Below are 13,369 nucleotides of genomic sequence, written 5' to 3' on the forward strand. Positions count from 1 at the left end.
CTCTGTAACTCACTTACCTGCTGCCAGCCGGGTCTTCGACGACGCATCACCATGGCAACGCGGGGTCATTTGGCACTGCGGGGTCATGTGACGTTACGTGTCACCATGGCAATGAGCATCAAATGATGCGGTGGGTTGACGTGATGTCACATGACCCGCGATGCAATTTGACAGAGATATTGGGAGAGGGGGGACGTGAACACTGCGGCTCCCAGGAAGGGGGCCGTATCTCAAAAAGTTGGCTCACTGCTGCATTAAGTGACTTAACCTCTTTGATAAAATGCCCGTAGGCGTAAATATCGTCAGAGGTCTTCTTTTGTATACCCTTATTTGTATGTTGCTATGAACCTAAAAAATACATTTTAATTATCGTGCTTTACCCCTTTTTATTCACACAGTAGTGCACTTCCATTTTTCCTCCTTGGGATCTTTTTTCCGAACGTCACTTTAAGCCTAACAGCATATCTTCACAGGCTAAAAACATAAAGTCATATTTTTCTCCCCGAAATAGCATTGCATTCACTATTAACTAACTAAGGCCTTGATGCACTAAGCTCAGTTAGGCTATTTAACCTTACACTAAACTAAATTAGTGTTAGATTAATATAGTAGTATTACCTATCCACTAAAAGGAAAAAGCTAATGCTATCCCAGTGTAACTCTTTTAAGTAGCATATTGTTAAATTTTTACTTCTAATGATATGGAAGATAGGTGTTACCCTTAAAAAGGCATATCTACTAAAGGCTGCTCAGGTCTCTCTCCTCCAAAACCCATATTTCAAAATCTGGATGGGAATAACACAATCTTTAAGTTAGATGGGTAAAGTGCCATGTTATTTGAATGTAGCGCAATGCAGTGCTGATTTTACCAGAGGTTAAACCTGTCACGGGAGACCAGGCATTTACACCTTTATATCTGGATCTTACATTGAACAAAACAAGATAAGTGTAATAAATTGGAAATGTATTCATAGGAAAAGGCTACCACACAATGTTACACAAACTACAGTGGCGACACACTTTATCCTTACCTGGCTGGAGCCGCAAGCCGGGAGGTGTCCCGGCTTGCTCGTTTATTTCCCTCGGCGTGCCGCGCGTCATCGATGCGCGGTCACGCTTCATCGGGCCCCGAGGGAGCCCTGGTGTCCCGCGATGTGGGGGATTGCGGTGGGGGGCTCCGGGGGACCCGGCGGACCCGGAGAGGGGAGGGGGAAGCCCTGATCGGAGGACCGATCCTCCGAGGCTCCGGCGCGCGCCCGGAACACCTCGGCGCGCGCCCGGTTTCTGTTGCGGCCGAGACCGGGCAAAGGTAAGAATAAACTCGGCCGCAACAGTACATAAGAAGAACACACATATTTGAGACCTGGGGCAAACAGCTAGACCTTCCTAGTTTAATATGACATGAAACAAGAGTCTTTGGTTGACCGGGACTTAGTCCGAGATGTCCTGATACCCAAATCGGCATGAAGTTCCTAACACCACCACTGATTTTACTGAGGAGGTACTGAAATAAGTTCACTGGGAGCTAGCTCCAAACATGCTGGAGCTGTTTTTGTCTTGTAATCCCTGCCACGACCGCTATATTCAATTCTCAGAACTTGACCCCGAAAAGCTGGACTTAGAAAATATTTCACCTCAGATTTCTGAAGCCGATGTCTTTTATATTTCTTTCAGGGCATCTTTTGGTTGTTTCAAATTTGCCGCTGCTGTTCTGGCGCTTAGAATCTGACGACCGGATTGGCTGAGGGATCCTTATAGTATTTCTCAGTTAATTCATGAAATACCCTAGCCAATCCCAGCGAGGGAACTTTCCTGCCAGCCAATCAGAGTGATGCCAGTCGTTTGAAGCCAGGCAAACAAATCTTCTGAGTCAGCCAAGGGAATGCACAAGATTGCAACTTCAGACACTTTGTATTCAGAAGCCACCCGCTGGACTAGGTGCTTCTATGGCTGGGAAGACAAATGATAGTCTGGAGGACTTTCATTCATCCAAGATCGTGGGAACTTCACCTAGCCATCCTGCCCAAATGATTTTCACACCTCTGGTATCCTCTGTGGCTTTCAAGTCTGATGTCTGAATAGAGACTCTGGCACCAAAGTTGGTATCCCAGTGACTCACTGAGGACATTGGATATGCAAGTCCCAGCTCATAATACTGTGCATGAGCATATATGTTTGAAAACACACTGTTAAATAAAAATATACACTTTAAACTATTTATAAGTCGTCTGGTATGGGGAATAGAATAATACGCTGCACTTTATTTCTTACTAGCCATATTCCCCATACACTATAAAAATGGACTTATAAAATCCCTCACAACCTTATGCATGGTTGGTGTACCCCAGAACCCCTACACAGGTTCTGGGTGACCAGGGCATTACCTTGACAAGTTCAGGGACACCTCACATCCCTATGCCTCATTTACCTTTCTGGTATGTGCTGAAGCAGGGAATCCTAGCGGTAAATCGCTCAAACATTTTCAACTGGAGATTTTGCCTGAGCAATGTGTCTATATGTATCCGGGAATCCGACCTGAGTCCCGGCTACATTTTAGGGGTATCCAGCAACTCTGGACCCCGGCTAGCTAGACACATTCTGACAAGACTTTCTCTGTAATCACCCCTTGAAACTCATAGCCCAGCAATCTCTGCTTGCTGGCACTCCTGGAAAGGTAAAAATACATAAATTCTTTATTGTCGCATAATTTCATATAATGCAGATACAATAACTAGGCTCGAGAGCTGGCACTCCCGAACACTAATACATAGATGAGAGGTAACCAAACAGGCTTAACCTTTATTGTGAGCCTGGTTACCTTCTCACCGTCACAAAGCCTTTGCTAATTAGTTATAGAATAGGTGTTGTTTTTGCATATAATTACCTTTGTCAATATGCATTAAACTTATAGAAAATAACTTTTGTTGCTAATGTAGATAACTTAATGTTATTTGCCCTGATTTAATGGAGCTAAGTTTATCTGACTCTAAGGGGCCTATTCAGTAAGCGTCGATAAGGCACTTATCGGCCAAAACGGCTACTCATATTCAGTAAGCCTCGATAAGTGGGCGATAACGGCCTGTATCGCCGCAAAATCTTATGACCAAAATAAAATCGCCGATTGAGCGGCGATAAGCCACTTATCGACAGTTTTCGGAATGATCATAAACTCGTGCGATTCAAGTAGCCGCTATTCGCGTCCTAAAAAGGCGATCGTATCCCCAAATCAATATGCCTCAAAATTTTGGCAGATTGGTGGGGAGATGCGTCGATGAGCGGCGATAAATGGGAACTTAGAAACAATTTGTCCTTTTTTCCAGTATTGGATTGATGCCGGGGGTCTCCAGAGCTGATACCCATTAATACCAGCACCGGAGCCCCCGGCATGCATCCGATGCAGGAAAAATGCATTTACAGCAACTTCATTACGTCACTAAATCCAAGATGGCCAGCGTCACATGGTATTTCAGCCAATCAGATTGTGAAATTTGTTCCCACGATCTTATAGTCTGAAATACCATGTCATGCCGGCTTTGTGACGTCATCTTAAAGGCAAATGAAGCACAGTCATTCTGATTGGCTGGCATCATTCCCTTTAAGTGACGTCATTTAAAAAAAAAATAATTAAAGTCAGCACATGATTTTAACAGCCAATCAGGTGGCTGATAAACCATTTTGAGGCAAAATGTGACGTCACAAGCCTTATTTAAGGCCGTGACGCCTCATTTGAGCCCAAGAAGACGACGAGACAATATCGGTTGGAATCTACAGTACTGTACCATGGGGCTTTTTGGATTGACAGATGAAGATAGAAGATAAAGAAGATCAAGAAATGGTGACAGATGAAGATAGAAGAAGGTGATTAAAGAAAGAAAAAAGAAGATTTGGGTTCCTGATCCGGATCTTCATGGCGGATGGCATAGGATGCTGTTGGAGGCCTTCAAGGTACGTGGAGGGCCAGCGCTTCTAATGGTACAGTAAGTAATATATTGAATGTTTGTATATGTATTTTTTTACAGGTTTTTTCATTGGATGTGTTTTTTGCTTCTTTGGGGGGGGGGTGGGGGCACATTGACTGATAATATATTAATCTGTACCCCTTTAGGGTACAGATCAATACATTATTATGACAATATTTGGTGGGCATTTCTGGCTTGGTATTGCTGCTGTTTTTTTTAATTACAGTTTATTATGTGGATGTCATTGTTTGTGTAAGGAATCTGGTGTCTTAGCGCCGTCAGCGCTACCTTTACTCACCTCCCGTCGGTACTCATGCATACAAGCGCCTGCAGAGCAATTCCCACATACCTCCGTTGTCTGCCACTAGCACTCTGGCTCCTCGCCATCACAGGATTGCACCTACCAAAGAGGTGCCTGTTAAACCGCAGCCTCTGCGTGTGTCTCCGGCTCCGCGCTCTATGCGCACGCGTCTGTCACTGACCCCATGCGCATACGCGTGTCAGTCACCGAATCCACGCACACACGCACGCCAGCCCCAGACATTATGCGCATGCATTCCCAGCTTACAGAGCACACGCCTAATAGAGCACTTTTAACCACTGCTCCTGCAGTGAGGTGTCGCCTCCAAGCATCACACACTTCCATGCAAATCAATGACTACACTCAGCTGGGCTGTAACACCTCCCTCCTATCAGGGAGGAATCCTTGCAGTCCTCCAGGCCTGCCCCCTTTTCCCATTGGCCTACCCAGCCTTATTATGCCTGTGCTTCCCATCACTTGTCGCTCGACATAGTTCTGTGTGGAAGCATTTGACTACTCTCTCAGTGACTCCTCAGGTATTGACGCGGATTGGACGACTACCCCCTCTGGCTCTCGACTTCGGCTCTACTTGGACTTCGTGACTTCTGGGATCCCTGACACACGGCTTATATCTTCGACCTTCCGCAACTCTCGAATCCCTGACCTTGGCAACGGTAATAACTACTCTTCCTCTACTACCGGTACCGGCAAGTATTGTCTTCCTTATTATACCTGGCCTGGCAACACTAACACCACACTCTGGACGCTCTCCCTTTGCTGCGGGTGCGTATCCCTACGTCCCACCTCAGCACAGGGGACGGGTCTGGTCTGCGGGCAGCACTGGTGTAACAGTTTGGTCTTTTACTGCTTGATTGAATTCAAATGTTTGCGATTGTTGTTTGTTTTTAGTTAATGATGTATTATGTTAGCTAATGCGTTTAATGGTTATTTCTGATATTTTTTAAATTTATTTCTTTGTAGTTTAATGTTTCAATTAATTCATTAATATTGTATAAATTAATTGGTTTCATTGGAACTTTCTCTCGTGCTCAATACGTAACAGAGGTTTGCTATCTGTTACGCATTCCTAAGTAGCTTACCTCTGCCATACCTACTAAACGCTTGGTGGGTTTCAAGGTGAGCCTTGCTTCCCTAATTGTGCTCAGCACAGCTGCTACATAAACTAGGGGACTGTCCCACGACCCACTAAACACTGCAATGTCATCCAGGTATGCCCTTGCAAAACCCTACATCCCTTCCAGTAACCTATTGACCAGGCATTGGAACAGTGAGGAGAGCATGTGCACAAAACACCATCTTGCCCATTCACTATTCAAAACCCCCCACCGGCTCAATGCCACTAAGTCTGGGATAGGCCACAGGGACTCTTTGAACTGAGGATATCGGTGCCCCAGTTATCCCTCCTTGCTAACAAAAGGGTTCACAACTCTGGGATCTCTGAGGCTTTCAAGTCCTGGCTTCCAGGGAAAATAATGTCCATTACTGAATTAATGAAGCTCTGTGGATCTGGCCTGAAGGTGGAGATTCACTCACCTACGATACAGATTATTGCACCATGATTCCACATTAATCCAGTGAACCCATATTGGAGGTTAGTCATTCGATGTATAAATAGTTTCTTTATTATGGTATTGTAACAGGGTGGATCCCCTGCCACATTGTGAGACAGGGAAAACCTGTTTATCTAATACAGCACTGAGGAGGTTAATTCTAAAGAAGGCTGCCTTTATTAATCTCCTCAACTACTCATTAGGCCTGTAGAAAGCCTGCAGTACACACAATAAATGGCTATTTCTGATCCAGGGAGATGCCCATGCCCACTGAAGAGATCACACGGGGACTAGTCTCTCTGGCTCAGAACCCTTGCTGCCCCTGGATAGCACAAGAGGAACCACCCTATGCAAGCCAACACAGACTCTTTGATCCCAGCACCTGGACTGCAGTGGAGATTTAAGCCTGCATGTTGGACCTGCTCTTCCCCCCCTCCTAGCCAGAGAGGAGTAAGCCAGGACCTGAAGGTAACCACCGCCACACTGTTTTGTTGTTGGTAAAAGACTTAGGGCCTCATGCAGTAAGCGTCGATTAAGTGAAATCGGCAAGCTTACCGATTAGTCATGTTAATGGCGATTTTTCCTCTCCGTATGCAGTAAGTGCCGAATACATTCAAAATCAACCCGAAAACAAATCCGCCCACTCTCATGATGATTAGCCGATCACACACAGGTGTATCGGCGAGCGTGGCGGGGTGCTGATAGGTTGCCCAATCACAAATCTTGCTGAATCAGGCGAAACAAGCATGTTTTGGATTGCGCGCCATATTTAAAGGCAACGTGTACTGCTAATCATTCTCTGTGTTGTTGGGAGTGAGAGAGAGAGAGACGCACAGAGCTGGCTGATTGAACATTTGCATATTGACGGAGAGACTTGTTGTGTATTGGGTGAGCTTTGTCCATTGTTGTTTTGTTTACATCTTTGTCTTGTTTTATATGTGGAAGTGTTTCGTGTGATTGGCTATACATTAGTTGTCTGTTTTTTGTGAGTGCTGGAAGTATGCCCGCAAAGCGTGGGAAGAGTGATGCTGGTGGGAGTGGGAGTGCTACTCGTGGGAGTACGCGTCGGAGTGAACGTACTGTTCAGGGGAGTGATGTTGCTGGTGCACCGAGTGGTGTTGCTGGGAGTGGGAGTGCTGTTGCTGGGAGTGGGAGTGCTGTTGCTGGGAGTGCTGTTGCTGGGAGTGGGAGTGCTGTTGCTGTGAGTGGGAGTGTTGTTGCTGGGAGTGGGAGTGCTGTTGCTGGGAGTGGGAGTGCTGGTGCTAGGCGTGGGAGTGCTGGTGCTAGGAGTGGGAGTGCTGGTGCTAGGAGTGGGAGTGCTGGTGCTGTGAGTGCTGCTGGTGGCGCAGTTGCTGATGGGGTGGATGGTGGTGGCGTGCTTGCTGGTGGGCAGCTTTTGGAGGCTCTTCCATTGGAAGAAGGAGAGTCCAGTCAGCACCAGCCAAGCTCTGACCCTAAACCTGCTCGGAAGAAACGTGTGGAGAAGCCACGTAATCCTCGCTTCAATGACCAGGAAAATACAGCTCTTGTCACTGGCATTCTGGAGCACTATGACAGTATATATGGACATTTACTAGGTAAGTGTACCTTTACATTTATTATTCAAATACATGTGATCCTAGGTCATCTGAGTTTTGTTCATATGCAAATATGGGTTCAGAATATCTTTCTATGTTAATTAGTCTGGAAACACAGCTTTTTATCATGCCTTACAAGGACAACTAAACACAGGCGGTCAATTTGCCATAACTGCATACAATATGAATGCAACCTTGCTTACATGTATAGGTTTAGTAGTGAATGCTCATGTGCTTCACATATTACACATAAAACAGCATGTTTGCTATCTCTTGGAACAGCTAGCAGTGTAGGAAACTGGTGCTTCTATTATTAATCATTTACCTCATATATTTTATATGTTTTTCAAGGGCGGACAAGTTCAGCAAGCAGAAAAGAAATGTGGGACACAATAGTCATTGGTGTCAATGCGTGTGGGAATCATGTGAGGGACAAGCGGAATTGTCACAAGAGATTTGATGATATTAGGTCCAAATTGAAAAAGAAAATACAACACCAACGCGTGCATGCTACTGGCACTGGAGGTGGGCCCACACCACAACGTCTCATATTAAGTCCATTGGAGGAGCTGCTTCGGGCAAAATTACTTCCCGTCGTCGTGGAAGGCTTACCTGGTGACCGTGATATAGGAATTTACCCCTCACAATTTCCACCAGGTGAGAAATATTACTGTACTAGGCGTGTCGTTGCTTACAGTTATTTTGCATAGTTACACTGCTTTTTATACTGTCTTCACAATATAAGCATACCTGCATCTATATATGTATATGTCTGATTCTGTATATATATATATCTCAAAATAGACATATATGTTGTAGTCCTACTAAAAGCAGTAACTAATATAGCACGTGCCATTGCGTGCTCATTTACATGTGAATTCCCAAAATGCATTGCTGCAGTGGAAGCAATTGATGGTGGGCGAAGATGGGGAACAACAGGGTAGTACACATGTGTAACACATGTTAATGAGAAATTATTACTAGCTACAGGTACAGAACAGAAATATGTAGAATATTATTGTGTATTTTATTTATTTTACTCCGACAAACATGACATTACTGCCTATTTTAAGCATGCATCAAATATATTGCATGCAACGGCCTACAAATATCACTTGCACTAACACATCTATAGTTGTTTATGAAAAGGTCCATTTTTGCTTTAAGTCATATACAGACAGCATAATGAGGCACACGTATCATATTTTATGTCATTGTTTTCATAACTTAAAAACTGCACACGACTATTTAGCTCATCTACCATTGTGTTAAAGCAGCTGCAATTAATATCTCATCACAGCATACACTTCAACAGAGGGGGTGGGGTTCAGCACACACACTAATTACAGCCTCATTTTAGGGTCAACTTAGTTCACACCATTTTCACCTGTTTCAAGTAATTGAAAGGTGTGGCTGATTAGGCTTTTTGGGGAAGGGAATACCGTTCTTACAACCTGACTAGCACAGCTGAAGTTAATCACACTCATTTGAAAGCTTCACTTTAGCTACTAAATGCCCCAACAACTCATTACTTATCAAAGCGTACGTCACACATTAGTTCACTCATATCTATAGTTGAACTACTATCAACGACACATTATCACACACTGCATGTGTTGTCTTGTTGAGTCACAGCCACATTCAGGTGTGCCACATCTTATATTAATGTACCACACATATCCTCTACCAAAAACAACACTTTTTGCAATATGACCACCTTCATGATAACCATTGTGAATGGTCATCTCATGATAGTTATGTACATTATGATACTGATATCACTACACAACATATGATTTTTATGTACAAATTTTATCTATTTATCCTCACGCATTACTGCAGGAACATAGTATGTTTTATGTTAGGGAACTCAAAAGTTCTAAGTACACAGGCATGCACATTGTTATTACAACTATTTATGTTCACTTTCACACACACATTTGGGTTAAGGAAATGATGCTGTTAGGTACTCATAAATACAGAACATACAATAACTGTTTGTTCAATATTTACACATGTAAATGTAAAACTTATGTTATTGTTATATATAGTTGCCCCTGAAGGACATGTGTCACCTGAGACTGAACAAGTGTCTTCACCTGGGTCAGCCAGCTCAACACACCTAGAAGGTGAGTGTATCAGTTGGTGGCCATATAATATGTGCTCTTCTATATGTTATGTTGTCATGTTCATTATTTGTTTTGCACATCTTCTTTAAATAGGATTACTTAGTGTCAGTGAAAATGAAGTGTAAGGCAACTTGTATTGTGTTAGTGATGTTAACTATCATGTAGGAGTTGTGAGTTTACAGCAAGTTTTCATTCACTCATATTTCATACTGAGTCCAAACATTATTCTTAAGTCAAGGTAGTTTTTAATGTGAGGTTATAAAACGTATGGAAACGTGTTAGTTGTTACTTATGACACAGTACAATTACATAGTAACACAGCAGAGATTAACATGCCATTTAATAATGTGTACATTTATTTGTAGAACATGATGAAGAGGATTTTGATGATGATGATGATGATGATGATGCCGCCGCCGCCGCCATAGACACACAAATACAAGCAAGTGACCATGAAGAGGTTCCAATTGAAACTGTTTTACCGCCAAAACGTCCAGCAAATACCACATATGATGCAATTGTAGCTTCTGAGGGAAAAATTGTGGAAGCAGAAAATCGTCGCCATTCTGACCTGATGACAGTGCTGGAAAGGATGATTGCACTGCAGGAAGAAACAGTTTCACAATTGGCACATCTCCACAGAGTCTTCATTGAAGTGCCTAAACAGTTGCAAAAAATCAACACCTCATTCGAAGCATTAGTTGTTCAGCAAACACAAGCTAATTACTGGAGAATGACTAATGTACCACAATTCAACACCTCCCAGCCAGGATCTGTTCATGCAGGTCAGTTTTCACCACATTCATCTGATATTCATTCACCAGGCCCAAATGTTACCGGTCAAGTAGCAGACATTGCTGTGCAGGTTCCTGATGACATCCTACCGCTGCCATCTGTACAAATTCAGCAGCAGACACCTACAAAGGAGGCGACAAAAACAAAACAAGACACACATGAAACAGACCAACCATCACTTGTGCAGTGTCTACCAACTTGCTCACATGTGTCAGTGGGCACAAGCCCTGTCCGTGAACAGTCACTACCCAAAAGCCCTGTAGGTGAGTCACTGCCCAAAAGCCCTGTAGGTGAATCGCTGCCCAAAAGCCCTGTAGGTGAATCACTGCCCAAAAGCCCTGTAGGTGAGTCACTGGCCACAAGCCCTGTAGGTGAGTCACTGGCCACAAGCCCTGTAGGTGAACAGTCACTACCCAAAAGCCCTGTAGGTGAGTCACTGCCCAAAAGCCCTGTAGGTGAGTCACTGGCCACAAGCCCTGCCCGTGAAGTGCCAGAGGCCACTCAAAGTGGCTCTGTTGTACCTAAAGTTGGTGGCAAAAGAAAAAGGAAAATTCAAGAGACAACAAGCAGGCCTGTTACTCGCTCGCAAAAAGAACAAAAAAAATAAATTTAAAATTCACAAAATATGTCTTTGGCCTTGTTTTGTTGACTTCAGATTATCTAATTACTATTGTATGTATGCTGAAGACTGTGTTGTTTCCAAACTTTCAAGTATGTTCTTGTACACGTGAATTTTTGGAAATGTTAACACTCCTAATTAATGAATAGTGTTATAAATATTGATGTATTAATCGTCTGTTCAGTAATGCTCCACCAGGAGCCAGTTGCTAAGTTTAGAGAAGCTGCCATTGACTTTGCAGCAAAACATTGCATTTGGGTGTGTTAATTGATGTAATCATTGCATGTGCATATTATTTTCATGCAATTATAAAAGCACCTATTTAACTGCAAACATCTTTCTTGTACGTGTACAGCAGGATTTTGTGTTAAATATTATTTACCTTTGGTGGCCATTGTAATGTTGTCCTTTAATCATTTATGTGTTCTTGTTTCAAGAACATCTCTGAATTTATACTAAAATATATGTAGTATGTATTGATATATGCACACACACACACACACACACACTGTGTGTGTGTGTGTGTGTGTATATATATATAGTACTATCTAAACTGGTATAGATGTATTTACAAAAAACATACACTTCATGCTTCCTTGTGAAAACACACTATTTTAATAATACAGGCCTAATGTTTGACAACTATACTAAGTGTGAGCCTCTAACATTATTGGGTGCAAACAAATGTTTATGACTTAATTCACTCATGTTTATCACCATTTAAATAGGTTTCATACAAGGACTACTTACTGCCATCAATATGTTGTGTGTACTCCTGCAATATAAAAAAAAAAAAAAAAAGATACATTATATATATATATATATATATACATACATACACACACACACACACACACACACACACACACACACACACACACACACACACACACACACACACACACACACACACACACACACACACACACACACACACACACACACACACACACACACACACACACACACACACACACACACACACACACACCCACACACACACTATACATATAGTACAATATACACTATATATATATATATATATATATATATATATATATATTTTTTTATGAGAGAGATATATTTATATATATATAGATACACACGTATTTAAACTCATGCAGACAGGTAGTTAACCAGACTTTCAAATACACACAGAAAAGTATGTGGGAAAAAAACATTTCATTTTGCAGGTGTGTGTATTTACTGATATGGCTGTCTAAGCACTATTTTCACACAGTGCTCTTTGTTATTTTTATAGAAAACTCAATGTTACTGAAATAAGTGTAGGAATGTTTTCACAAACGAGATAAAAAAATGATACATGTTTTTCTCACATTCGCCTATCACTAACCACAAAACTTAACCCAATTAAAAGGACACATCAAATTGGCGTTTGAAATAAGGAGTAAAAGTAGTTACTTTTGTTGACCTTGAAAACGAAACACAGGAATTTGTTAGCCATTGAGCAGAATCATTTTGATGAGCAAAGAAGACAGAACTGCACACATCTTTTGTGCTACTCTGACATGGCTGATGAATTCGTTAACAATATGAATCCCCTTTTAGGGTATAAGTACATGGTTTCAGAAGCAATTTTAAACAGTCGCGGACATAAAGCAAGCACACGCCAAATCTATGATTTGATTCGAGCTAAATATCCTTATTACCAAGACCGTAGGCATGCGCGGAATTTTAATTCCTCAATAAGATTCACTTTATCAACTAATGACTTTTTTGAACGTGTGCAGGATAAGCTAGAACACACCTATGGTTTCTGGAAGATTGCAAAGGAAAAGCATTTTATCCTGAAAGAGGGCACATATATTGTTGTGAAAGGCATATTTATTCCTAATGCCAATAGCAATGGATCCGCTACTACTGTTCCGTGTGAATCGATACCTGCTGCAATATCTGCACCCTCCATTCCTGAAACCCACATTGTACAACAACAAAAGTACTATGATTATGTACCAAGCCTTTCAGCTGAAAATGCATTGGAATGGGAACCAGAAGAAATGAACCTACCTCCCGACCAATTGTTTGAAGAAAGCAGTGGCGATTCCTATGAGCGCTTCATGGAGGAGATGTGTGTCATACTGGATTCAGCAGGTGGGTCAAGCGTGGATGAAAATGCCTTGCATTTCTGGAGCGACCAGTTGCAGCCAGACGAAGAGTTAATTCTAGAAGAATGGTAAATATAACAACCGTTATGCGTTGACTGTGCGTTTAAATGTTTTTTTTTTTTTTTTTTTTTTTTTAACCACCATTTTCCCTTTCAATGCGTGGATACAGCGTAACATTGCAGACTGCATAACATGTAGCGATCACAAAGAAATTGTTGCCGAATACAATATAGTATAACCTGAAAGAGTAGTACACATTGCTGACGGAATAAATATACGTACTTTCCTATCC

At 42.3% G+C, this 13,369-nt stretch overlaps 1 protein-coding gene across 1 annotated transcript; it reads left to right on the forward strand.

Moving 5' to 3' along the window:
* Window positions 1–7,166: 7,166 nt before the first annotated feature.
* On the forward strand, window positions 7,167–10,939 carry LOC142501831 (uncharacterized). The gene is made up of 3 exons (XM_075612354.1): window positions 7,167–8,065; window positions 9,460–9,537; window positions 9,903–10,939. Exons 1-3 carry the CDS (start codon window positions 7,789–7,791, stop codon window positions 10,937–10,939), a joined length of 1,392 nt encoding a protein of 463 aa, XP_075468469.1. The 5' UTR covers window positions 7,167–7,788.
* The last annotated feature ends 2,430 nt before the right edge of the window (window positions 10,940–13,369 follow it).

Source organism: Ascaphus truei, chromosome 1, assembly GCF_040206685.1.
Source record: "Ascaphus truei isolate aAscTru1 chromosome 1, aAscTru1.hap1, whole genome shotgun sequence".
Lineage (NCBI taxonomy): Eukaryota > Metazoa > Chordata > Amphibia > Anura > Ascaphidae > Ascaphus > Ascaphus truei.